The following is a 26,263-nucleotide window of genomic DNA, read 5'->3' as shown; positions in this document are numbered from 1 at the left end:
TCGAGTGGAATGAAGATTGCCAAGGGGAATTCGATAATATATATATATATATATATATATATATATATATATATATATATATATATATATATATATATATATATATATACAATAAACACCAATCCTAATACCACCAGTTCCAGGTAGACCACTGATAATGTATCTCATAGTTCTAGATGAATCAATGGGTTGTGTACTTGGTCAGCACGATGACACAGGCATAAAAGAGCACACCATCTATTATTTGAGCAAGAAATTAAGTGATTGTGAGACCAAATACTCACTTTTGGAGAAGACTGGTTGCACTTTAGCATGGGCTGCTCGACGCTTAAGGTAGTACATGGTCTATCATACTACTTTATTGATATCCAAAATGGATCCAATTAAGTACATATTCAAAAAACCTGATATCACTAGAAGAATAACTCATTGGCAAATGCAATTGACTGAATATGATTTCCAATATGTTAGCCAGAAGGCAATCAAAGGAAGTGTGTTAGCAGATCATCTTGCTCACCGACCTTTGGAAGAATATCAACCAATGTCGTTTGATTTCCCTGATGAGGATGTAATTCTTGTAAAAGATTATGAAATTCTCGGTCCATATGAGGGACCTGAACCAGGGGCTCGATGGAAGCTCGCGTTCGATGGTGCCTTAAATTCTATAGGGAATGGAATTGGAGTCGTCTTGATCACTCCAAATAATGGTTATATTCCTTTCGCTGCGAGATTATACTTCGATGGTAAAAACAATATGGCTAAATAAGAATCTTGTATCATGGGTCTCGACCTAAGGACCAAAACTCTAGAGGTGTATGGACACTCATCGCTCATTATATGTCAAGTAAAAGGCAAACGGGTAACTTATCACTTAAATTTGATTCCTTATTGTGATCATGTCTTAGGATTGATGAAGAATTTCAAAGAAATTACCTTTCATCATATTCCAAGATAAGAAATACAATTGGCCAATGCTTTAGATACATTATCATCAATGTACAAAGTAAACTACCCTAATAAAGCACCAATAATAAATTTGGATCTTAGAAATGAACCAACAGTTTGTTTCAAGTCGAAGAAGAATCTGATGGAAAACCTTGGTACCATGACATCAAGTGTTTCCTTAAAAAACAAGAGTATCCAGCAGGGGCATCCAATGGTGACCGAAAACTTGGCAAAGACTTCCTTCCAAATTTTTCCTCAACAAATATGTACTCTACAAAAGAAACTACAACATGGTCTTTCTCATATGCGTGGATAGACACGAAGCAGGCATGATCGTGAAAGCAATCTATGGGGGTTCTGAAAGGGATCCACGCCAATGGACATGTTATATCCAAGAAAATCCTTCGAGTTGGCTATTACTAGACGACTCTAAACTATGATTGTTTTGACTACGTCAAAAGTTGCCACAAATGCTAAATATATGCTGACAAGATTCATGTGCCACCAACTTCTTTAATGGTCTTGACATCACCATGGCCCTTCTCTATGTGGATAATTGATATGATTTGATTGACAAACTGAAAGCTTCGAATTTTCATCGCTTTATTTTATTCGTTATTGATTACTTCACTAAATGGGTGGAAGCTGATTCATACACCAATGTCACTCGACAAGTGGTTACACGGTTTATCAAAAAGGAAATAATCTATCACTACATATTTCCTAGAAAAATTATTATGAACAATGCCAGTAACCTGGATAATAAAATGATGAGAGAGTTATGCGAGAGCTTCAAAATTGAACATAATAACTCTTCACCATATTGGCCCAAGATGAATGGCTCGCATAAGCAACGAATAAGAACATCAAAAAGATTATCCAGAAAATGGTAAGAGCCTACAAAGATTGGCATGAGATACTTCCATTTGATTTACATGGCTACATAACTTCAGTACACACCTCTATTTGGATAAATCCATTCTCACTTGCACATGGCATGGAAGTTGTCCTTCCAATCGAGGTTGAAATTCCGTTAATGAGGGTCACCATAGAAGCCAAGCTTGATGAAGTAGAATGGATCCGGACCAAGTTTAACCAGCTGAATCTCATAAAAGAAAAGCACTTGACTGATCTCGACCATGGTAAGTTATACCAAAGACAACTCGAGAATTCTTTTCACAAAAATGTTTGCCCTTGTGAATTCCAAGAAAGTGACCTAGTGCTCAAGAAATACTTGCCAATACATTCGGATCCATGAGGAAAGTGGACTCCTAATTATGAAGGACCATATTTTGTAAATAAGGCCTTCTCAGGTGAAGCCCTAATCCTCACCACCATGGACGGGAAGGAGTTTCCACTTCTAGTGAACTCCGATGCAGATGAAAAATATTATTCCTAAAAAACTGATGAACAAAGTGTTGGCTAGGTTGATATCCGAAAAGACAACCTAGAAAAAATGGGTATCCCGGTGGACCAAAAAAAGAAATGTCCAGAGAAATATTAGGGATCAAATAAAAAATGATGATAATAAGCCTGCTAAGTCAAAAACCTGAAAAGGCAATTTAGGAAAAAATGGTTATCTCGGTGGACGAAAATATGACATATGTTCAAGCAAAGTTTAGGGATAAAGGCATTTGAATGCAACATTTGAGCCTACTTCATCATGGCCAAAAATCAGACGACATGGATCAGTCTAGTCATCATCGACTGAAACAGAGTATTGGGATTCATATCTTACAGTGGATAATACCATGTGTTGTAATCAATGGAAATTCATATAAATTTCCCATTGTCATTTACCTTATTTTTCATTTTTTTTGCAATTTCCTCTTTTAGGATTTGAATTCTTCTACTCACATCATACATACAAACTTTCTACATCCAATAAAATTCTCTTTGTTTTTATCCAATTTTCCTTTTTTTCTATATTTTGTTTGCAAAATATTAATTATTGTTGAAAAAATCTAAAGGAAGATCGGTAGTCTACATTGTATGCTTAATACATGAGAGCATTTTGACGGTCGTCCGATCAGGTCATACACTATTCTCTCTCAGAAAGAATCAAAATGGAATCTCCAACAATTGTGGTAACTTGAAGTTCTCTCCTTCATTATAATTTCTTTGGTCCAACTTCAGATGTCGGAGAATCAAAGTTCACCACCATACCAAAAAGCCAGAGTCTCATTCTTGTAGATACCAATCATTTCCTTCACAAAAATAGCCTACATTTCTACATAACATGCATAATTTCATGCATCATATATTCAAACATAAACACTGCATGCATAATGCATAACATAGTTAAAATATGACCATAAACACATCTTTCACGACTGATATATTCCCCAGTAAAGTATTTCAGTCAATCCTTAGCAAATAATCCCCACAAAGTCTACCTTACATTATGTATCCCCAACAAATAAATTCTTGATAAATACATCTAGTCTCATTGCATTACATTTCATATCATTTATAAAGGGAAAATTTTCGGGTCTTTGTATTTAATCATAAGGTAACACCATTTGTATAAGGTAACACCATTGGTTCAAAAGGTTCATAATTTCAATTGGATTATCTTAACATTTGGGATATTGAGGATTTGATCAGATGACTATGATTGGTGTTCTTATTGTTAGTTATGAAACACGATATTGTGAATTCCATTGGATGATATTGGAGCAATACTTTATTCTATGTCAAGTCTCCTAGATTATGTTTTCTTGGTGGGCTTGCTTGGAAAGAAAGATATTATTGTACAGTTGATTTTCTGGTCAAAGTCAACTTTAGAAGTTATCTTTTTGACCTAATTCTTGGAAGTATCTCCATTTGATATTCAAACTAAGGCTATTAAATTAATGCACATCATAATAAGAAAGGGTTTGGAAGTCATTCATGACCTAGTTGACTTTTGGTTAACTGTTGACTTCTCGTCTAACAGCTGACCAAGTCTCTTAGAGTTCTTACTTTAACTTAGGCTATCAATTTTTGATCAAAGTGCTTCATTTAATTGGATTCTTTCAAATTACAAAATTCAAAAGGGAATTCAAATTCAAATTTCCAAAAAGGGTGGGAAATTTGTTTCATTACTTGAAGATTAAGTTACAAAGTCAATGATCTGCTGTCGTGCACAAGTCAAAATGAGTAATTAGAAAACAGTAGTTTAGTGGAAGCGACAACTCGAGTATCGTATCGTAAGGATTCTTGTATTATTGTGAACCTACTTAAATCGATTGGGGGGGTATGGTTTAAGGGTCTATTAATAAAGAAAAGTAAATAAGTGATTCAAAATAAGCGATTGTAAAATAAGCCAATCTATTATTTTCGGTTTCCGACTAATCACTGGTTTTTACCTACCAATTCCCTAAGCGACTTCGATCTCTATTCGATTCAATATCGATTGACAAGCGTAATATATATAATACAAATTGATATTCCTATATTTTGAATTAAACAAATGGATTAATACAATCATGAATTAAGCAAACATGATTGCAAACGTGATTTAACGACAAAGCGACGTAAACGGTGATTAACAGTTAGGAATGCAATCATACGAATTTTATCAAAATCATTCCATAAAATATAGATTAATAAAATGAATTTTCATAGAATAGAATTGAAAGAGAAACAAAATTTAATTGATAGAATAAAAAACTCAAAGCGTTGGAAACTCAGTTACAATAGATCAATTCTGGAAGATTATTTCCTCTTCATAATCATACAGAGCAAAAGGTTTATCGTGAATAATGTTTGTATGCTACAGTACCGCGGATGACCCCTTTTAACAAAATAAGGATTTCACTTATAACTCAAACTGGATCGAAAAACATAAACCCGACCCAAAACAAATTATTTCCTAAATATGAAATTTCAATGAATTATGTGAGACTTCTATGCTCCGAATCAATTTTTGGCTTCAAAACAATAACACAACTAACAAGTTAAATAATGAAGAGATAAAAACACAAAGATTTTTATCCTGGCTCGCTTGAAACTCAAAGCTAATCCAGTCCACCCGCAAAGGTGATTTGCCTTATACACAAGTACTTAATCCACTATAATCAACATATTACAATAAACACAAAGAATACCCTTCTTTGTCTTCTCAAGGATCCAACTAAACCTTAGTCTCCTCAAGGACTCACAAAGAACAACTTTCTTTGTCTTCTCAAGGATAACCTCCTTAAGGAATCAAACAAATAGTTTGAATAAAAGTTTATGTGTTAGAAGATGCTTCTTCAAAAGCAAATTTACACAAATGAATAATAAATACTTAAAGAACAATATACACAAAAGATGATAGCTTGTCAAAATACTTGTGTAGATCAACAATTTCTTCAAGTCTCCAATGCATGCTTATATAGTGTAAGCATGTGATCGTTGGAGGGCAAAACGGGGAAAGCTCCTTGAGCGGATGTCCACTATTGGATGAGAAAGGAATGAAACTACGTACTGTCCTTTCACCCATACAATCAGTGACAGGTGTGATGAATAGTATAGTCCTTGCCCATGAAATCAGGTAGTGGAAAAGTTGTTTGATTTGTACTATGTACTATTTGATCATGTTCCCATTTGATCTTATCTTCAAATTCATTGGCTTCTGATAAAAGATGATTGAAGCATGAATTGAAGAAGTAGATAGTTGGATTCAGAAACTTCAGAACCTTGGGTCAGAACCTTGACAATGTCAGTAGTCTGGCTTGAGTTATTTATTGTCTTCGGAATCTTCAGAGTGTTCAGAAACCTTAGTCACAACCTTGATAACTTCAATCGTCTGTCTTAATATCTTCAGAATCTTCAGCTATATAACACAACTTTAGAAGTTTGCCATTCTTCAGAAGCTTGTTGATCAGAGTCATGTCTAGAAGCAGAAACTGAGAGAACATTGTAACAACAGTAAAGTCTCCTCAAAAGCTTCAGATGGGTGGGATAACGCAGAAATAGAAAGAACATTGTAGCAACAATATTGACGTCCTTCAGAACTTCTAATTGCAACGCATAAGCGAATTTGGAATGCAAGGTTTAGAAACTGATGATGTTGCATATCATATGATCAGAATCAGAACTGTTTGTTAAAGCTACACTAAGCATGACAACATAACCCGTATTCATGAGTGTCCACCCGAACCCACCCCGAAGTTCACGGGGAAAACCCATTTTGACTGGGTTTGGATTCGGGTTTGGGTTTTCCCCGATTATAAAATATGGGGACGGGTCGGGTAATGGGGACACTAGTACCCACCCCGAACCCGCCCCATTTATTTTATTATGTGCATTATTATTTATTTTTGATAATTTAGAATATTGAATATATGCAATGTTTTGATATTTGAATTTGAATTTATTATTTAAAATATTTGAAATGTATATATGGATTTTTTTAGATTGTTTTATTTTATTATTTGTGATGTAATTTTATTTTGAAATAAATAAATATTTCTATTAAAAAAATTGATTTCACTAAATGAATGGTGGCGGGGCGGGGATACCCGAACCCGTTTGGGACGGGTTTGGGTTTTGATTCTCCATCCCCGTTTGGGTTTGGGGAGGGGAACGAGGATTGTTTGGGGATTCGGGTTTGTGTTTGGGGGAAGTAAGAACCGTCCTCGACCCACCAGTTGACATGTCTAAGCTACACAATAACAAACTATTAGGAAACCAAAATTGTTCTCAGAGAAATATAAGATTGTTATCATCAAAACTCAAGGTATAGATGCAGAACCAAATCTTGTTCTAAAAATATCCCCCTTTTTTATGATGATAAAACATGTATTTTAACAGTTTTGTACAGGGTAATCACAGAAGAATACATCTTACAGAAGCACAAAGCTCCCCCTGAGATGTATAGTCCTATTAAGATAAACTCAGAATGAAAGAACACTTTCCTGATTTACCTTTTGAAGTACCAGAATGAATAATTAGTTAGAATCTGGTTTAACTTCAGAAGTTGATTGATGTTGTCCAAAACACTAGTTGATAAGATCACCCTTTTGATATACCTTCAGAAGAGCTTTCTTCATAAACTTCTTCGAAGACCTTTCTTCAGAAACCTCTTTGAAGACTTTTCTTCAGAAACTTCTTTGAGAATCATTCTGATTCTTGAGAAAGAAGCTTAACAAGCCATTCTGATTCTTGACATTTAACCCTGTAAAAAAATACTTAATAACTTTTCTCGAAGTATTTGTTAACAGAAACATTTAAACAATGTTTTGGTTTTTTACTTAGGAATTTAGATATCAAAATAAACTCTTAATTCTTCCCCTTTAGAAAGTTATCTTTTCTCCCCCTATGCCATCAATCAAAAAGAAAAAAGACAAAATAAATAATGAGAAATAAAACAACTTCATTGATTAAAAACATGCCAAAAGACAGTGCATAGTACATTTGATAAACTTCAAAATAAAATAACAAAGTACTTAAAAAGAACTACAAAAGAAATGCAGCAAGAAAAAACATAAAACAAAATACACACAAGTGCGAAGATATAAGAGAAAAACTAAGGGTTTTGAGAAGAAGGAGGAAGCGGCGGAACAACTGGGTAGTCATCCGGAAGATTTAAGGGATCTACCATCGGATCGATATCCTCTTCAAGACAAATCTCCATGTAATGTTCTAAAATATCTAGTGGATCGATCTTCGTGAAGATATGATAGTTTCCCACCGGAGTAGTACTGCCGTTTATTTCTTCCTTGACTAAAGAAGTCCCTTCAATAGATACAGATCTAGGATGAGATCTAGTCTGATCTAGTTGCAGTTGTTGAAACTGTTGCTGAACGATTTATTGTTGAGCAACCGTTGATCTACTTTGAGAAAGTTGTTATTCAGCAGTCTTTGAAGATTGTTGAGCCATTGAAGATTGTTGTTCAACCATTTGATTGAGAGAGGATGCAGATGAAGAAAAGTTGAGAGAGAGAGAGAGAGAGAGAGTTTGAGATTTGAAAAAACTTGAAAGTGTGGGATAAATGTGCGTGTAGTGTGAAAATGTGAGTGATGTGAGTTTAAATAGACAATTTTAGCAATGATGACAAAAAGGTGTACGCAGTCATGGGGGGAGTGTAAAGGTTTAGACCTAATTCCAAGAATTGTTAAACCCAATGTGTCACGCTTTAATCACCCATGCTCAGTAAATGGGAAAGTTGTCTCCACTAAGAACCACACGAAATTAAACAACAAGATAACCATTAAATGAAGCAACTATTCAGAATCAGGAAGACAAATCGATAAGATTTCTTCTGATCAGAACCTTTCTGATTCATGAAAACTTCCTTACTTCAGAAAGCTTCAAGTTTCAAAGTCAGAAAGCAAAACAATCTCATAATCTTACCTAGAGTTCTAGAGACTTTACATTTTGGACATGGTTTCATAAATAGGTTTTCCAGAATGAATGTGAATCTATGTTCAGCAAGGGGTTTTATAAAGATATCATCCTATTGATGGTCCGTATCAACAATTTTTAAGTGAAAAATTACCTTCTAAACATAGTCACGTAAAAAGTGATGTTTTATTTCAATATGCTTAGACCTAGAATACAAGATAGGATTCTTAGATAAACAGATAGCAGAAGTATTATCATAGAGAATATGAATTTTACTCTTAGATATCTGATAATCTTCCAGCTAACTCTTCATCCACAATATCTGAGTGATGCATCCAGAAGCTGCAATGTATTCAGCTTCAGCTGTTGATAGCATAATTGTTGATTGTCTCTTGATGGACCATGAGATTAAGTTGTCTCCCAGAAATTGGAAACTTCCAGAAGTACTTTTTCTTTCAATTCTATTTCCAGCATAGTCAGTGTCACAATAGCCTTCTAATTTAAACTCACCCAATTTTCTATAAAATAAACCAAGATTAGTAGTACCTTTCAGATACCTAAAGATTCTCTTAACAACAGTTAAGTGAGTTTCCCTAGGTTCTGATTGGAATCAAGCACATAAGCATACACTAAGTAAGATATCATGTCTATGAGTTGTTAGATACATAAGAGAACCTATCATACCTCTGAAAAGCTTTTGATTTACTTTACTGCTTACCTCTTCTTTCCCTAGAATGCATGTAGGATGCATTGGAGTCTTTGCTAGCTTACACTATGATAAGTTGAATTTCTTTAGAAGCTCCTTTGTATATTTGCTTTGATGAATATATGTGCCTTCTGGTATTTGATCAATTTGAATTCCTAAAAAGAAATTCAGTTCTCCCATCAAACTCATTTTGAATTCTGCCTGCATAGACTTAGCAAAATCCTTGCATAACGACACATTAGTAGAACCAAAAGTAATATCATCAACATATATTTTCACAACCATAATGTCATTCTTGAAGGTTTTGCAAAAGAAAGTTGTGTCCACTTTTCCTCTGGTAAAATTATTTTCCAACAGAAAGTTGCTTAGTCTATCATACCAAGCTCTTGGAGCTTGCTTTAGACCATACACAGACTTTTTCAATTTAAAAACAAAGTCAGGGTTTTGAGAACTTTCAAAAACAGAAGGTTGATGCACATAAACTTGTTCAGAAATATAACCATTCAAGAATGCACTCTTAACATCCATCTAATAAAGTATGATGTTATTATTGACTGCAAAAGAAATAAAAAGATGAATAGACTCTAACCTGGCAACTAGAGCAAAGGTTTCTATATAGTCCATACCTTCTTGCTGACTATAACCTTGTTCCATCAATCAAGCTTTATTTCTGACAAATTCGCCTTTCTCATTCAGCTTGTTTCTGAAAATCCATCTGGTTCCAATGACATGGAAGCCTTTTGGTTTCTGAACAAGATCCCAAACATCATTTCTGGTGAGTTGATTCAGTTCATCTTGCATGGCCAGAATCCATTCATTATCCAGAAGAGCTTCATCAATGGAGGTGGGTTCTATCATAGACACCAAACCTAGAAGAGTTTCTTCAAAGGGTATGAATGAAGATCTAGTTCTGAATGGAGCATTCTTGTCTCCCAGAATTAATTCTTCGGAATGAGAAGTTCTTGATCTACTCTTCTTCTGATGAGTTGGATCAATGATTGTTTCTGGTTGAGTAGTTTCTTTAGATTCTTTAGCTTTGCTTTATGAGTCTTTTTCTTCAGAGATAATTTCTTTGGATTCTGAAAGATTGGTCTCCAGATCTGCAAATTTCTAAACTAGTTTTGACTTTCCAGAGTCAAGCTTACCATTGAATCTAACATGAATTGATTCCACAACAATTCGTACTTTTTTATTAAAGATCTTATAGCCTTTAGAGTGTTCAAAATATCCTAATAGTAAACACTTATGTGCCTTAGAGTCAAACTTGCCAAGATTCTCTTTAGTGTTTAACATAAAGCATTCATATCCAAAAAGGATGAAAGTAAGAAATGTTGGGTTTTCTGTTCTTCCACAATTCATAAGGAGTCTTACCCAAAATAGGTTGAATAGAAATCATGTTCTGAATATAACACGTTGTGTTAACTGCCTCTGCCAGAAATGCTTAGCCATATTAGTTTCTTAGATCAGGGTGCAGGTCATTTCTTGTAAAGTCCTATTCTTCCTTTCTACAACTCCATTTTCTATGGAGTTCTAGGAGATGAGAAATCATGGGAAATACCATTTGAATCAAAAATATTTTCAAAATATTTATTTTCAAATTCGCCACCATGATCACTTTTGACTTTGACTATTTTGCAATTCATTTCTATTTGCATTAGTGAGCAGAAGGTTAAGAACACAGAGTGAGACTCATCCTTGTGTTTCAAGAACTTGACCCATGTCCAACGACTGTAGTCATCAACAATGACTAATACATACTTCTTTCCATTGATAGACGCAATTTTCACTGGTCCAAACAAATCAATTTGCAGAAGTTCTAATGGTCTAGAGGTAGAAACAACAATTTTAGCTTTGAAAGATGATTTAGAAAACTTGCCTTTCTGACATGCTTCACAAAGAGCATCTGAAGCAAACTTCAGTTTGGGTAGACCTCTGACTAATTCAAGCTTATTTAGTTGAGAAATCCTTATCATGCTAACATTACTCAAACATCTATGCCAGACCCATTGCTCTTCATTAACAAGCATTAGAAATTTTACATTTTGATCTTCAAGATCAGAAAGTCTAATTTTATAAATGTTGTTTTTCTTCTCCCCATTAAAAAGGATTGTGCCATCTTTCTGACTAATAGCTTTACAAGACTTTTGATTAAAGATGATATCATAACCATTGTCACTAAGTTGGCTAATGGACAATAGGTTATGCATTAGACCATCAACTAAAAGAACATTAGTAATAGAAGGAAGTTTACTGTTACCAATAAATCTAGAGCCAATGATCTTTCCTTTCTGATTTCCTCCGACACCATCAAAATCCTCCAGGCTTAAGTTCTAAATCTTTAAACGTAGACCTTTTGCCCATCATGTGGCGCGAGCACCACTGTCCATGTATCATGATTGGTGTCTCACCTGAGCTGTTAAGGATGTCTGCAATATAAATGATTTTATCCTTAGGTACCCACTTTCTAGGTCCTCTTTTGTTAGTTTTCCCAGAGTTTCTCATAACTTTGGGTCTTTTAGAAAAAGGATAATCATGAGAGATTTGTGCATGATACTTAGATTTCAGTATGGAGTTCCTATCCTTAGCATGCTTCTGTGTCTATGCAGCGATATCAAACTCAGTGCCAGCAAGCACGAAATGCACATAGAGAGGTTTTGGTTTGACCCTTTGACTTTTGTCAAGTTTTGTAGTTTCTGTATAACCCATACCTTTCTTTCCATTTCTGCTAACTCCGTAGATCAAGGAATCCATTTTGATTCTATCTATGCTTTTAGCTAGAAAGTATTGGAATGCTCTGTCATATCTGATGACACAATCAGTACTAGAAACTTCTGAAGTTCTTTCCTCCTTTAGTTTTAAAATTTTGATTTTCAAAGCAGAGTTATTACTTTCTAAAGAAAATAATTTTTTGTTTAGAGAGGAAATATCATCCTCAAGTTCTCTCTGAGTTTCAGAAGCAGTTACTTGGACTTGTTTAAGGTCCTTGTATTTTCTTTGAAGACTCTGGTACTTTTCCAGCATTTTAAAAAGACAAATTTCAATATCAGAACGAGATAGATTAGATAATACCTCTTTAGAATCAGAGTCGAATTCTGATTCTGAAAAAAAACCTTGTCTTCTGGTTCCTCAGAGCTTATGGGATCCTCAATAGTTGCCATCAATGCAACATTAGCTTTTTCTTCGTCAGAATCTTCTTCTTCAGATTCCGAGTCATCCCAGGTAGCCATCAGCCCCTTCTTGGCTTTGGAGAAGTTCTTCTTGGGCCTTTTGTCCTTCTTTAGCTTGGGACAATCATTCTTGTAATGGTTTGGCTTCTTGCACTCGAAACAGATAACTTCTTTTCTGGAAGTTTTCTTCTTTTGACCAGATGAGGATTCAAAGCGACCGACAGTCCTTCTGACTCCTTTGAATTTCCCTTGACCACTTTGCCTGTGTTTCCAGAGTCTGATGACACTTCTTGAGATTAGAGATATCTTATCATCATCTTCTGAGTCTTCTTCAGATCCTTCTGATTCTTCCTCAGCTTTATATGCTCCAGTCTTCTCAGGCTTGGATTTTAGAGCTACAGATTTACCTATCTTTTGAGGTTCATCTTCTTCTAGCTCAATCTCATGACTTCTTAAAGAACTAACAAGTTCTTCAAGACTGATGTTGTTGAGATCCTTATCCAGCTTTAATGCAGTTACCATAAGTCTCCATTTTTTGCGAAGACTTCTGATAATTTTCTTGACATGAGCAGCTGTAGAATACCCTTTATCTAGAACCTTAAGTCCTGCAACAAGCATCTGAAACCTTGAGAACATGGTTTCAACATTTTCATCATCTTCCATTTTGAAAGCCTCATATTTCTGGATTAAGGCCAAGGCCTTTGTTTCCTTTACTTGAGTGTTTCCCTCACAAGTCATTCTCAGAGAGTCAAAAATAGATTTGGCAGAATCTCTGTTTGTTATCTTCTCATACTTCGTATAAGAGATAGCATTGAGCAAAATGGTTCTGGCCTTATGATGATTTTTGAAGTCTTTCTTTTGTTGATAAGACATAGCACTTCTTGCAAAAATATTTCCTTTAGCATTTACTAGGTGAACATTGTCATCAACTACGAGATCCCAGAGATCAACATCATAACCAAGAAAGAAACTTTCTATTCTATATTTCCAGTAGTCAAAATTTTCACCATCAAAAATAGGTGGTTTAGCAATGTAATGATCTCTATCATTATTATTAACAACGTTAGCAGCAACCATTATTTCTCACACAACTGGATCGGTACTAAAAACTGTGAGGTATTGATAGGAACTTTTTATCATAATCAGAATCGGAGCTCTGATGAAATTGAAGGTGTGAAAAACACGAGAAATTGGGGGTTTAAATAGGGTTTTATAAGCAAAAGCTTTTTCCAAAACAAAAACACCACTAACAAGTTAAATAATGAAGAGATAAAAACACAAAGATTTTTATCCTGGTTCGCTTGAAACTCAAAGCTAATCCAATCCATCCACCAAGGTGATTTGCCTTATACACAAGGACTTAATCCACTATAATCAACAAATTACAATAAACACAAAGAATACTCTTCTTTGTCTTCTCAAGGATCTAACTAAACCTTAGTCTCCTCAAGGACTCACAAAGAACAACTTTCTTTGTCTTCTCAAGGATAACCTCCTTAAGGAATCAAACAAATAGTTTGAATAAAAGTTTATGTGTTACAAGATGCTTCTTCAAAAGCAAATTTACACAAATGAATAATAAATACTTAAAGAACATTGTATACAAAAGATGATATCTTTTCAAAACGAAAAATAATTTGTCAAAATAATTGTGTAGATCAACAATTTCTTCAAGTCTCCAATGCAGGCTTATATTGTGTAAGCATGTGACTGTTGAAGGGGAAAATGGGGAAAGCTCCTCGAGCGGCTGTCCACTATTGGATGAGAAAGGAATGGTACCACGTACTGTCCTTTCGCCCACATAATCAGTGACAGGTGTGATAAATAGTATAGTCCTTGGCCATGAAATCTGGTAGTGGAAAGGTTATTTGATTTGTACTATGTACTATTTGATCATGTTCCCATTTGATCTTATCTTCAGGTCCATTGGCTTCTGATAAAATATGATTGAAGCATGAAGTGAAGAAGTAGATAGCTGGATTTAGAAACTTCAGAACCTTGGGTTAGAACCTTGATATCGTCAATAGTCTGCCTTGAGTTCTTCAGTCTCTTCAGAATCTTCAGAGTCTTCAGAAACCTCAGTCAGAACCTTGATAACTTCAATCATCTGTCTTGAGATATTCAGAATCTTCAGCTATATAACATAACTTCAGAAGTTTGTCATTCTTCAGAAGCTTGTTGATCAGAGTCATGTCTAGAAGCAAAAACTAAGAGAACATTGCAACAACAGTAAAGTCTCCTCATAAGCTTCAGATGGGTGAGATAACGCAAAAGCAGAAAGAACATTGCAGCAACAATATTGATGTCTTTCAGAACTTCTAATTGCAACGCAGAAGCGAATTTGGAACGCAAGGTTCAGAAATTGATGATGTTGCACATCATATGATCAGAATCAGAATTGTTTGTTAAAGCTACGCAATAACAAACTATTAGGGTACCAAAATTGTTCTCACACATATACAACATTGTTATCATCAAAACTCAAGATATAGATGCAGAACCATATCTTGTTCTAACAGAACTTTTGCACTCCTAGCAAAATTACAATTTCAAAACAAAAGGAAAAAAATAGAGCATGCACTTCCAAAAGTTCTCAAGATACATTGTACAAGCAGGACTCTAAGTCTAAGCTTCAAGAATATGGTGTTAGTGAGCAACTTTTTGTGACATTCAAAGCAGATAGGAATTTTTTTACAAAAGAGTACATCAAAAGTAGTAAGATCCTCACATGATAAAATTCATTCAACTCTCAAGTGTTTAGGTTAGTTATTTACAGTCAAAGCACAACATGAAAGTTAGTACTACCCTAAGCTTAAAAAGACTCTAAAATCTATAATTGAAATACATGTACACAAAGATCAAAAAGACTTTTATTTGGTTGTAACATGGCCAAGGTACGGGTGAGATAAATCCTAAGGGGGTACTAGGCTAAAATTCAAAGAGACAAAAGAGACTTGAAAGAAACCGCGGGAGTAGAATTTACAAAAGATTTCATTCACTTCAACAACAACTTTATAGAAACTATTTTCTCTTCTCCTTTCTCTCTTTTTTTTCTTTCTTTTTTCTTTTTCAGAAGGAGTATGTATTGACATCCTTCTAGTTTTTCCATTCATTTTTTTCTTTTATATTTTCTTTTTCTATTTTTCTTTTCTTTTTCTACCAACTTCTGAAATATTACAAACATAATTATTCAACCTCACACAACTCCAAACAAGACTCTTTAAACCCTTTGAATAGGGTGATAACATTGTTTTTCACTTCTCGGCTTGTAATGAGTTTTAAACAAAAAAGGATAATATGCTCAAGGGGGTTTCAAACAAGGGATGATATTTCAGGGTTGACTTTTTGGCTAGCTAGATAAAAAAATTGTCTTTATCATATCAATGTGCATAAGTAAACAACAACATCAATAAGAGTCAATTTATGTTCTAGAGACTAACACACATGAGTGAATTACACAAGAAAGAAACAAATGGATTTTTGTATGTTTATCGGAAAAATAGCAAGTGTATTATTTTTGCCTGTTATAGTAATAAGGGGAGATTCCCCGAATATCGATCTCAAGGACTGCACGTCAATATCGAGTTCAAATTATTATTCAATTAAACAAAAGTTATAATTGAGGTTTTTGATTCAAAATTATAATAATAAAGGAAAAGGCAAATAATAATAAAACTGAGGGTTTGCAAGGTAAGAAGATCAATACCAGGGAAGGTGTATGATTTATCCATGTAATAACTCTGAGTCACTATTGCATCAACAAATATCAATTACTACCAGATCTCAAGGGTATTTTCTCTCAAGTCCTTGGTGAGAAAACCTTTAATCATTCTACCCTAATTTATATGTCCATGGGCAATTAGGGTGAAGTTAAGCTTTATTATATCAAGAAAACTCTTATTCATATAGGGTATCCCTAGTCCTAGGTGATATCTACTGCAGAGTAACCTTATGAAAACCTTACCAATGGCGGTCTAGCCTAATTGATAACCATAGAACAATCTCGATTGGTCCGAAAGAGAAAGAATTAACCATATCAAAAGGTTACCGTAAAAATAATATTATAAATGCAAATGTAAACTCAAATTCGTTACAATTCTAAATCAGGGACACCCCCTAGCATTGGGGGGTTTAGCTACTCATATTGTTCAAAACGAATGTAAGATAAAAATTACACATTACAAGTATTTGGATGACTTCGATCTTCAATCGCTTCCGCTCTCCGAACTCCTTGCTCTCTATAATACTTGATTGCTTGACAATACTATGTTTTGCCTTGTTTCAAGATGAACTTTTCTTTGTTAGAAGGTTATCTTATATAGTGAAAATTCCAAGAAACATGTTGTAAACTCCCAAAAATATCCCCACAAGCCCGATGATCAAAAGCCCGATGAAAAAGGGAAATTTTGGGCTTAGGATGACACGGCCCGTGTCAGCTGACATGGGTGGCCGTGTCAGCTCACTACTTATCTTGATACGCCCATGGGGGCTTAACACGGTTGAGGATAAGCCCTAACACGGATCGTGTCAGGCTACTATTTTGGCTTTCATTCACCGGGGTTTTTTCATTCCTTTGTTTGCTGGAATTTCGTACTTTCTCGGTGCGAGTTCCTCGGTTCTTCCACCTGGACCTGTTGGACAAAAACACAGACATCCTACGCGTAAAATCACGAAAATATAAAGTAAAACATGACAATGAATGGAAATTCTCAAATATTATACGGGAAGTAAAATTGCCTTGAAAAGTACCAAAATGCTTGCACCATGTCTCAAAATCCTCGGTTTCTTGTCGGATCAGTAACGAAAACTTAATGAAAATGGTGACTGATCACAACCCCAAACTTAGCTCATTTCTTGTCCTCAAGTAATGTTTCAGATGACACTATGTGTCACTCCCCAAGATTCTTTATTTTTCCTGACACTGTTGAGATCATTCGCTAACGTCTTCACTATTCCTTTTATAGTTCTTGCTTTTCCTTGTGAGTCTTCAGTCGCACTTCTACTTCGAGGCACCGTTTCACCTGTCAACTTATATCACATTCTCACCAAGTCTCTCGGGGTTAAGTGTTTTCACTCATAATTCAGAATATGAAATATCGACTCACAAGTTTGAATAGTCTCTCTTTTCATATCACCTCCACACAACCCACACACTTTTTGAGGTCTTTCGGGTTATAACGAGGTTTGGGTTATGGTGTGGATTATTCAAACAAAATGGGAAACAAGTGGTTTTTGGTTCAGAGTCAATGTTCCTATTATTTTCACTGTGTTGGTTCGTTTTCCTTTCTTAAAGTTTTCTCTTTTTGTTTTTTTTTGCTAGGTTTTTCTTTTCTATTCTTGTTTTTCAACCGAGTGCCCTTCTTTGGCTCGTGCTTCTTTTGAACCCTCGAGTTTATTTTCTCTTCTCTTTTTTTTTCTCGATGATTCTTTCTTTTTTTCTCTTTGTTTTCGCATTTACCTTGGCTTTTGGAACTCATTGGGTTTTACCCCAAACTTAGAATTTCAGCACAGCTTAATAATATCAACTTGACTTTGAACAAGGTAAGGAAGTGTTTTGGCCGTGGGGTACATTTAAGGGTTAAACAAAAAAATGGATACATGCTCGAATGGGGTTTATAAAGGGTAGAATTATTGGGACGGCTAGAAAGGCTCAAGGTTATATTCAAATGGCATGCCTCAGTGTGTGTAGTTATGTAGTGACAGTCCCAAAGAATCTACGCAAATTTAGAGTGATAAAGACATACCTGAATATCGCTCATGATGATCAATGTGTTTGGCTTTCTATGACTCACCCTGTTAGGTAAAGCTTTGACAGTCTCCACAATACCTCTAGTATGGTGCAACTTCTTCCTTACTTCGGAATGCACATGGAACTTATGTTGGTTAAGCTGTATACGTTGTGTCCGATCTTTCTTCTTCAGCAGTGTCGACTTCCTGGGAAGATCCTTAACAACAAGCAATGGTAAGTGGAGTGATCCTTTCATCCACTCCTAGTCGTGATCATTACTAATTTCATAATAACACCATAGACCTGAAACACTTGCAGCATAATGTACCCTAAAACAGAAAAACCAAATATAGAACGTAATACGGTAAAATAACAAAATTATTAGGAAAGTAACAAAATAATGAAAATAACAATACTAAAAATAACATAAACTCTCCCTCACACTTGAACCAAACATTGGCCTCAATGTTTGTGAACAAGAGAGAAGGAGGAAACTAACAATACTCTACTGATGAGGTGGGTGTGGAAAATGCAGCATCAGTTGCCGCATCATGCTACTCATCTCATCCAACATTGCCCCTGCCGGGCTTGCTCGATACCTTACCATGTCTGCTCAGTCCTTAAGTCGCCCAACTCAGTTTGTACACAGGTCCAATTATCGGTGGACCAGGAAGAGGATCCTGCATCCTGCTGGGTAGGCTCCGGATGTGGGGGTACAAATTATTTTTGAGGTTCCTCCTCTTCTGCTTCTGTGGCATCCACATGGTCACCTGCAAACTGCTCATCTGCCGCAAAGTGCTTAGTGTCGTGGCCTTCCTCCGTGTCAGGGTCAACACTTACATATAGACAGTTTGCACAGTCAGTAATACTAACTCTGTCCGGATCCGGAAGAGCCATAATAAACCGTTTATGGATAAGAATAAAATAATAAGTGGGAGCAACGACAATTATACCTTGCTGAAGCAGAGTTGACATGTCAATTTTAGCTTTACTTGCCACAAGAGTGTCTTCAAGTAAAACTGCCTGATACCCGAAATGTTCAGTAATTTGGGTGATCATGCCGCCGACGGAGATGCCTCTAGAGTCTGATCGGGCAACCCTGCCAAGATAATCAGCTGCAAAGGCAGCTACATTGATGACTTTGTTTTGCGTCATCGAGTACATAAAAAATAACTCCCGCTGAGTGGCTACACCTGTGCTATCACCCCGTCCAAACAGGGTGTAGGCCAAACCCTTATGGGCATAACGGAAACACGGGTTCTGGATGCCAGAGGCTTTAGCACCCTTGGAGGTGTAATCCGTCCTCCCCGTGATGGCAATCCAGAAGTCCTTTGGCGAAAACCCATCTAGGACCACTCTCGGTCCGTACAGTGGGAGCCAGAGTTTCCCTGCCAATTCTTCCACAGACAATTCATGATAATTATTAAACAGACGGAAACGTAAAGTCCCAAAATAGTACCTGGTGGTGTCGATCCATCTCTTTTCGAGTTGGAATTCCAGCGTGCTAAGGAATTCAAGCGTGATGTGCTCATACGTCGGAACTTCAAGGCTCATAAACTCTAACATCCCTAATACGTGGAACATCCTGTACACTTCAATTTTTAGCCCTAAGGCGTTCAAAGTGTGCTCGCACATATACCTGGTAGGTGTGAGCTTTCATTTTCGGTGGACTTGATACCGCTTTTCCTGTTTTGGATTGTCGAATAGAATGTTGTGAGGATTTGGGTTCCGGATGGGTCGCTTCCGTGACCTTGACATCTCAGCAAGTTGTTGCTTTTCGGTTAGAATTCTCCTCTGGAGCATTTTGGACTTGCAAAAAATTTGAAATTTCTGATATAGGGAGTTAGAAATTTCTGAAATCGTGGTTAGAACGGGGATGACGAATGGAGTAATAGTTGTGAAGGGTGTTATAGCGATAGGGTAGTGGAAGTGGTGGTTATGGAAGCTTTGAGGGATGAGGTTTAATGGAGTTTTGGTAAGGGTTTAGAGAGAGAGAATGATAATGATGAAGTTTAAGAGAGAGAAGGTGGAATAGGTTATGAAAATCTGACTAATGATAAAGTGAAAAGGTGGGTGGAGTGTGGTTAAGAGATAATTAAAAGGGTTGGTCCCATAAAAATTCAAAAATCCGTATGCCTGACATGGGCCGTGTCAGCTGACATGGAAACCCATATTAGGCCACTGCCACGCCCAAACTTGCATTTTCCTTCAGTGCTCCTGACACGGGTGGTCGTGTTAGGCCACTGTTTTGCACTCTTTCTCCATGGTTGACCAAGATCCTGACACGGCTGACCGTTTTTCAGATTTTTTCTTCCGTTCAACCTCCGGTAGCATTATTTTTCCATTCGAGATGACTTATACATTTATTGAAGTGATTTTCTCCTCCTTTGTAGAGCTCCTGTGTAAACTTACAAACATGGACACACTGATTAAAGTTAAAATTGTGTGGGTTGCCTCCCCCAAAGCGCTTCGTTTAAAGTCTATTCTCCATACATCGAACAGTTCTACCTCCAACATGGCATTCTGAGGCATTTGATTTCTCTTTGATATGTTACCAGTTCTCTGACATCTGTCGCACTCTTTCAATATCTCTTGTGCATCTCTGAACAATGTAGGCCAGTACAATCCAAAGTGGAGGACTTTTGTTGTGGTTCTATCTCCGCTAAAATGTCCTCCATATTCTGAGTTGTGACAAGCTTTGAGGATGTCCCTTTGCTCTTCCTTCAGAACACATCTCCTCACCAGGTCATTTATTCCCTTTTTGTACAAGAACGGATCGTCCCACACATAAAACTTGCAATCATGCAAAAATGTTTTCCTTCTGTTAGAGTCAAAATCATCAGGTGTTAGTCCACCTGCCACAAAGTTCGCGTAATATGCAAACCAGGGGATATGCGTAATGGCTAGGATACGTTCGTCGGTGAACTCAACTCTGATGGGGTGTGTTTCTTCTGTTTCTTGAATCGGAGTCATCCGAGACAAGTGATCAGCAACAGTGTTTTCACTCCCCCGTTTGTCTCTAATTTCCAAGTCGAACTCTTGTAGCAGTAGGATCCATCGCATCAACCTTGGTTTTGATTCCTGTTTGGCATAGAGATAATTTAAAGTTGCATGGTCAGTATACACAATTACCTTTGATCCCAACAAATAGGATCTGAACTTATCAAAGGCATACGCAACCGCAAGGAGCTCTTTTTCGGTGGTTGCATAATTCATTTGAGTGGGGTTCAATACGTGACTTGCATAGTAGATCACATGCAGAAGCTTCTCCTTTCGTTTCCCTAATACTTCCCCTACTGCATTATCACTTGTATTACACATGATCTCAAAAGGGAGAGACCAATCAGGGGCAATAACTGTGGGGGCTGACATAAGTTCCTTCTTCAGGGTCTCGAAGGCTTCCCTGCACTCTTTGTCAAAAAGAAACGATGTGTCTTTCACCAGTAGGCTAGTTACTGGTTTTGCGATATTGGAGAAATCTCTTATGAACCTGCGGTAGAACCCCGCATGTCCCAAGAAGCTTTAGATGCCTTTTTCATTCACCGGTGGTGGTAAATTAGCTACTACCTCCACTTTTGCTATGTCCACTTCGATTCCTCGGTTGAAAATCTTGTGTCCCAATACTATCCCTTCACGTACCATGAAATGACATTTTTCCCAATTCAGAATCAAATTTGTTTGCTGGCATCTTTCTAACACAAGTGACAAGTTAGTTAAACATTTATCAAAGGAAGAACCAAATACTGAAAAGTCATCCATAAATACTTCCATATGCTTTTCAAGCACGTCAGCAAAGATTGATGTCATACACCTTTGAAAAGTGGCAGGTGCGTTGCACAAACCAAATGGAAATCTTCTGTAAGAGAAAACACCATAGAGGCATGTGAAGGTAGACTTCTCTTGATCTTCAGGGGAAACCTCTATCTGATTGTATCTTAAGTACCCATTGAGGAAACAATAGTAGTCATGACCGACTAACCTTTCCAGCATTTGATCAATGAATGGTAACAGAAAGTGGTCTTTTCGTGTTGCAATGTTCAGTCTCCTGTAGTCGATGCACACCCGCCAACTTGTAACAGTCCTGGTTGAAATTAACTAATTCTTCTCATTTTTAATCACCGTAGTGCCCCCCTTTTTTGGTACCACATGAACTGGACTTACCCATGAGCTGTCGGAAATATGGTAAATTAATCCCTCATCCAACAATTTTACAACTTCTTTGCGTACCACTTCTTTCATTATTGGGTTAAGTCTTCGTTGTGGTTGCACTACCGACTTGTGATCATCTTCCATTAAGATCTTGTGCATGCAAATTGTCGGGCTTATACTTTTCAAATCCTCGATTGCCCATCCGATTGCGCCCTTGTATTTTTTTAGCACTTGAATGAGTTTTGCTTCTTAGACACTTTGTAGACTGGAATTGATAATAGTTGGGCATTTTTTCTTAGTATCTAGAAATACATACTTCAGATTTCTTGGTAGCTGCTTTAGATTTACCCCTGTTTTGGGTTCTTCAGTGATATCTGATGGTGGCGGTGGTCTTAAATCTTCCCAGCGGTGTGGTTTAGATCTAATCCATTCAGGTTGTTTTCCCATCATAGAGAGCACCTCAGAATCACTGTCATATTCATCACTTTCAAAAATCGATAGACTCAAGACACGTTCTAACAATGACTGGGGCATTTGCTTTTCAATTTCTTGAGAAATTACCTGATTTATTATCTCTATAGTGTGGCTTATGCCAATATCATCTTTGTATTGCATTTTGTTCCGCACATCTATCTTTAACTCTTCATCATAGACTTTGAGGGTCATTGTTCCTTCCTCTATGTCTATCATACATCGTCCTGTCTCCAAGAATGGTTTGCCCAATATGAGAGGAATCTCCTCATCTTCAGGAATTTCCAGAATGATGAAGTTAACTGGGAAAACAAACTTGTCAATTTTTACAAGAACGTCTTCCACAATCCCAAATGGTCGCCTAACAGAGTGATCAGCAAACTGAAGTGAAATCTGAGTATCTTGAACGATGCCAGTGCCTAATTTCTTGTAGATGGATAGAGGCATCAAGCTTACACTTTATCCTAATTCAATTAGAGCCTTCTTGAATTTTCTATCACCAATAGTGCATGGAATAGTGACTGATCCCTTATCTTTCTTTTTCACTGGGATTTTCATACCTTGAAGAATGGCACTCCATGTTTCAGTCAGGATGATCGGGTCTATATCAGTGGAACACTTTTTGGAGATGATGTCTTTCATGAACTTGGCATATATTGGCATTTATTCTAATGCCTCAGAAAAGGGATGTTTATTTCAAGCTTTTTGAACATTTCCAGGAACCTCTCAATTTTTTTTCATGTTGATCTTTCTTCTTCTGTCTTGGAGGGTAAGGGAGTTTGATGACTGGTTTTGTAACTTTTTCTTTCTCTTTGACAGGTGGCAGTACCATTTCTTCATATTGGTCCTTGGTTTCCTTGATTTCTAAATCCACTTCAAACAATCCATCTTCCTCCATACAGTTTTCTTCCGTTGACTTCCCACTTCGGGTTACGACAGCGTTAACATTGTTATGTTCCCGCAAATTTGTTACCGTACCACTAGGTAGGGTGCCCCGGGATTGAGAATTTTAAGCTAACTGTTGTGCTATTTGACCCATTTGGACTTCGAGATTTTTTATGGAGGCAGTGGTGTTTTTCTAATTGGTTCTAGTTCCTTCTTGAAACTGCATGCTATGGGCGGCTAATTTTTCAATGGCGATCTCTCATTCAGCCTTTTTAGGTGCCTATTGTTGCTGCTATTGTTGACACTGAGTCTGATATTGCCTTGTACCCTGTTGTATAACATTCCTTCTCTGATCTTTCCAGGAGAAATTCAGATGATTCTTCCAACCTGGGTTGTAAGTGTTGGAGTAGGGATTATTCTGCTTCAAGAATTTGATCTCTTTAATTTGTTGGGGAGTAGCAAAGAAATAGACCATGTGATGAGGTCCATTACAAATTTCACAAGTGCTAGCCTGAGCCGGCTGGACTTGAGCCATATCTTAAGTACCTATATTCATAGCTTTCAATTTCTTTTCTACTTCGGCAACAACTGTGTCTTCCAGGAGGATTTTATTTGTCTCTAATTTTAGATCAATTACCCCTTCTGGCTGACTAGTACACCTGTCGTATAATTCTAGATGCTCATTGGCAGCTATTGCTTCAATAATCCTTTTAATACCACTGGCTGTTGAGAAATTTGTTAAGCCACCAGCTGCTGTATCAATCAACTGTTTTATTTTTATTTTCAGTCAGATAACGAACATCTGCATTTGTTTAGTCTGATCCATATTATGAGTTGGACACGCTACTAAGACCCTTTTGAATCTTTTGTAGGCGTCTCCCATTGATTCACCATCCTTCTGTTTGAAATTAAGGATTTCATACCTTTTCCACAAGAATATTGATGCTGGAAAGTACTCATTTAAGAATGCAGTTTCCATCTCTTCCCATGATGTGATACTGTCGGCTGGAAGAGAGTAGAACCATTCTTCCGCATCTTCAGCTAAAGTGAACGGAAACATTCTTAATTTTTTTGCTTCATCAGTATGCCCATCGATTTTCAACGTGGTGCTCATGGTTAGAAATATTTATAGGTGTTCGTTGGCATCTTCATTAACCTTTCCAGTGAAAGGTTTTCTTTCCAATTGATTGATTGTGCTAGGATGTAGTTGAAAATTCATCCCATTTACCGGTTGGTTGACAGTGGTCAGTCGACCACCCGGTGCGTTTGCACCTCCATAGTCACCCCTAGGAGTCTTTTCGGAGGTGGAGGAGGTGGATTCAGAGGATTATCAGCCATTGCTTCTTTGACTTTGGAATGATCAGAGGTACTTTCTTCTTTGGAATCCACTCTTGCGTTGTTGCGTCTTCGGTGAAGGGTCCTCTTGATCTCTGCGTCAAAAAGAAATTCAGCTGAGGGTTCTTCTCGCATACATAAATTAGTAAATTATAAATGACAGAAAAATAATTTTATTGCAGAGCAACAAAATTTTAATTGAACTTTAAAATTAAACTCTATATTTTGGCAGTCCTCGGCAACGGCGCCAAAAACATGATTGGAAAAATTGCAAGTGTACTATTTTTGCCTGTTATAGTAATAACAGGGAGATTCCCCGAATATCAATCTCAAGGACTGCACGTCAATATCGAGTTCAAATTATTATTTAATTAAACAAAAGTTATAATTGGGGTTTTTGATTCAAAATTATAATAATAAAGGCAAAGGCAAGAAATAATAAAAATGAGGGTTTGCAAGGTAAGAGAATCAATGTCAGGGAAGGTGTATGATTTATCCCTGTAACAACTCTGATTCACTATTGCATCAACAAATATCAATTACTACCAGTTCTCAAGGGTATTTTCACCCAAGTCCTTGGTGAGAAAACCTTTAATCATTCTACACTAATTTCTATGTCCATAGGCAATTAGGGTGAAGTTAAGCTTTATTATATCAAGAACACTATGATATAGGGTATCCCTAGTCCTAGGTGATATCTACTGCAGAGTAACCTTATGAAAACCTTACCGATGGCGGTCCAGCCTAATTGATAATCATAGAACAATCTCGATTGGTCCGAAAGAGAAAGCATTAACCATATTAAAAGGTTACCGTAAAAATAATATTATAAATACAAATGTAAACTCAAATTCGTTACAATTCTAAATCAGGGACACCCCACTAGCATTTGGGGGTTTAGCTACTTATATTGTTCAAAACTAATACAAGATAAAAATAACACATTACAAGTATTTGGATGACTTCGATCTTCAATCGCTTCCGCTCATGAAAACCTTCTGCTCTCCGAACTCCTTGCTCTCTGTAATACTTGATTGCTTGACAATACTGTGTTTTACCTCATTCCAAGATGATCTTTTTATTGGTAGAAGGTTCTCTTATATTTTGAAAATTCCAAGCAACAGGTGGTCAACTCCCAAAAATAACCCCACAAGCCCGATGATCAAAAGCCCGATGAAAAAGGGAAATTTTGGACTTGGGCTGACACGGCCCATGTCAACTGACACGAGTGGCCGTGTCAACTCACTGTTTCTCTTGACACACCCATGGGGGCTTAACACGGTTGAGGATAAGGCCTAACACGAATCGTGTCAACTGACACGGTCGGCCGTGTCAGCTGACACGGCTGGCCGTGTTAGTCTACTATTTTGGCTTTCATTCTCCTTCTGCCTGACACGGCCCGTGTCAGGTGACACGGGCGGCCGTTTCAGGGCTCATGTACCGGGGTTTTTTCATTCCTTTACTTGCCGGAATTCCGCACTGCCTCGCTCTAAGTTCCTCGGTTCTTCCACCTGGACCTGTTGGACAAAAACACAAACATCCTACGCGTAAAATCATGAAAA

At 36.8% G+C, this 26,263-nt stretch overlaps 1 protein-coding gene across 1 annotated transcript in view; it reads right to left on the bottom strand.

Moving 5' to 3' along the window:
* Positions 1–26,263, bottom strand: part of LOC127110120 (uncharacterized) — a 130,665-nt gene that overhangs the window by 21,577 nt on the left and 82,825 nt on the right. The window contains 1 exon segment of the mRNA XM_073004562.1: positions 21,101–21,808. Within this exon segment, the coding sequence (XP_072860663.1) occupies positions 21,101–21,808 (708 nt within the window).

Source organism: Lathyrus oleraceus, chromosome 1 (genome assembly GCF_024323335.1).
Source record: "Lathyrus oleraceus cultivar Zhongwan6 chromosome 1, CAAS_Psat_ZW6_1.0, whole genome shotgun sequence".
Classification (NCBI taxonomy): domain Eukaryota; kingdom Viridiplantae; phylum Streptophyta; class Magnoliopsida; order Fabales; family Fabaceae; genus Lathyrus; species Lathyrus oleraceus.
The sequence above is the reverse complement of the archived record's forward strand: the minus strand, read 5'-3'. Positions and strand labels throughout refer to the sequence as shown.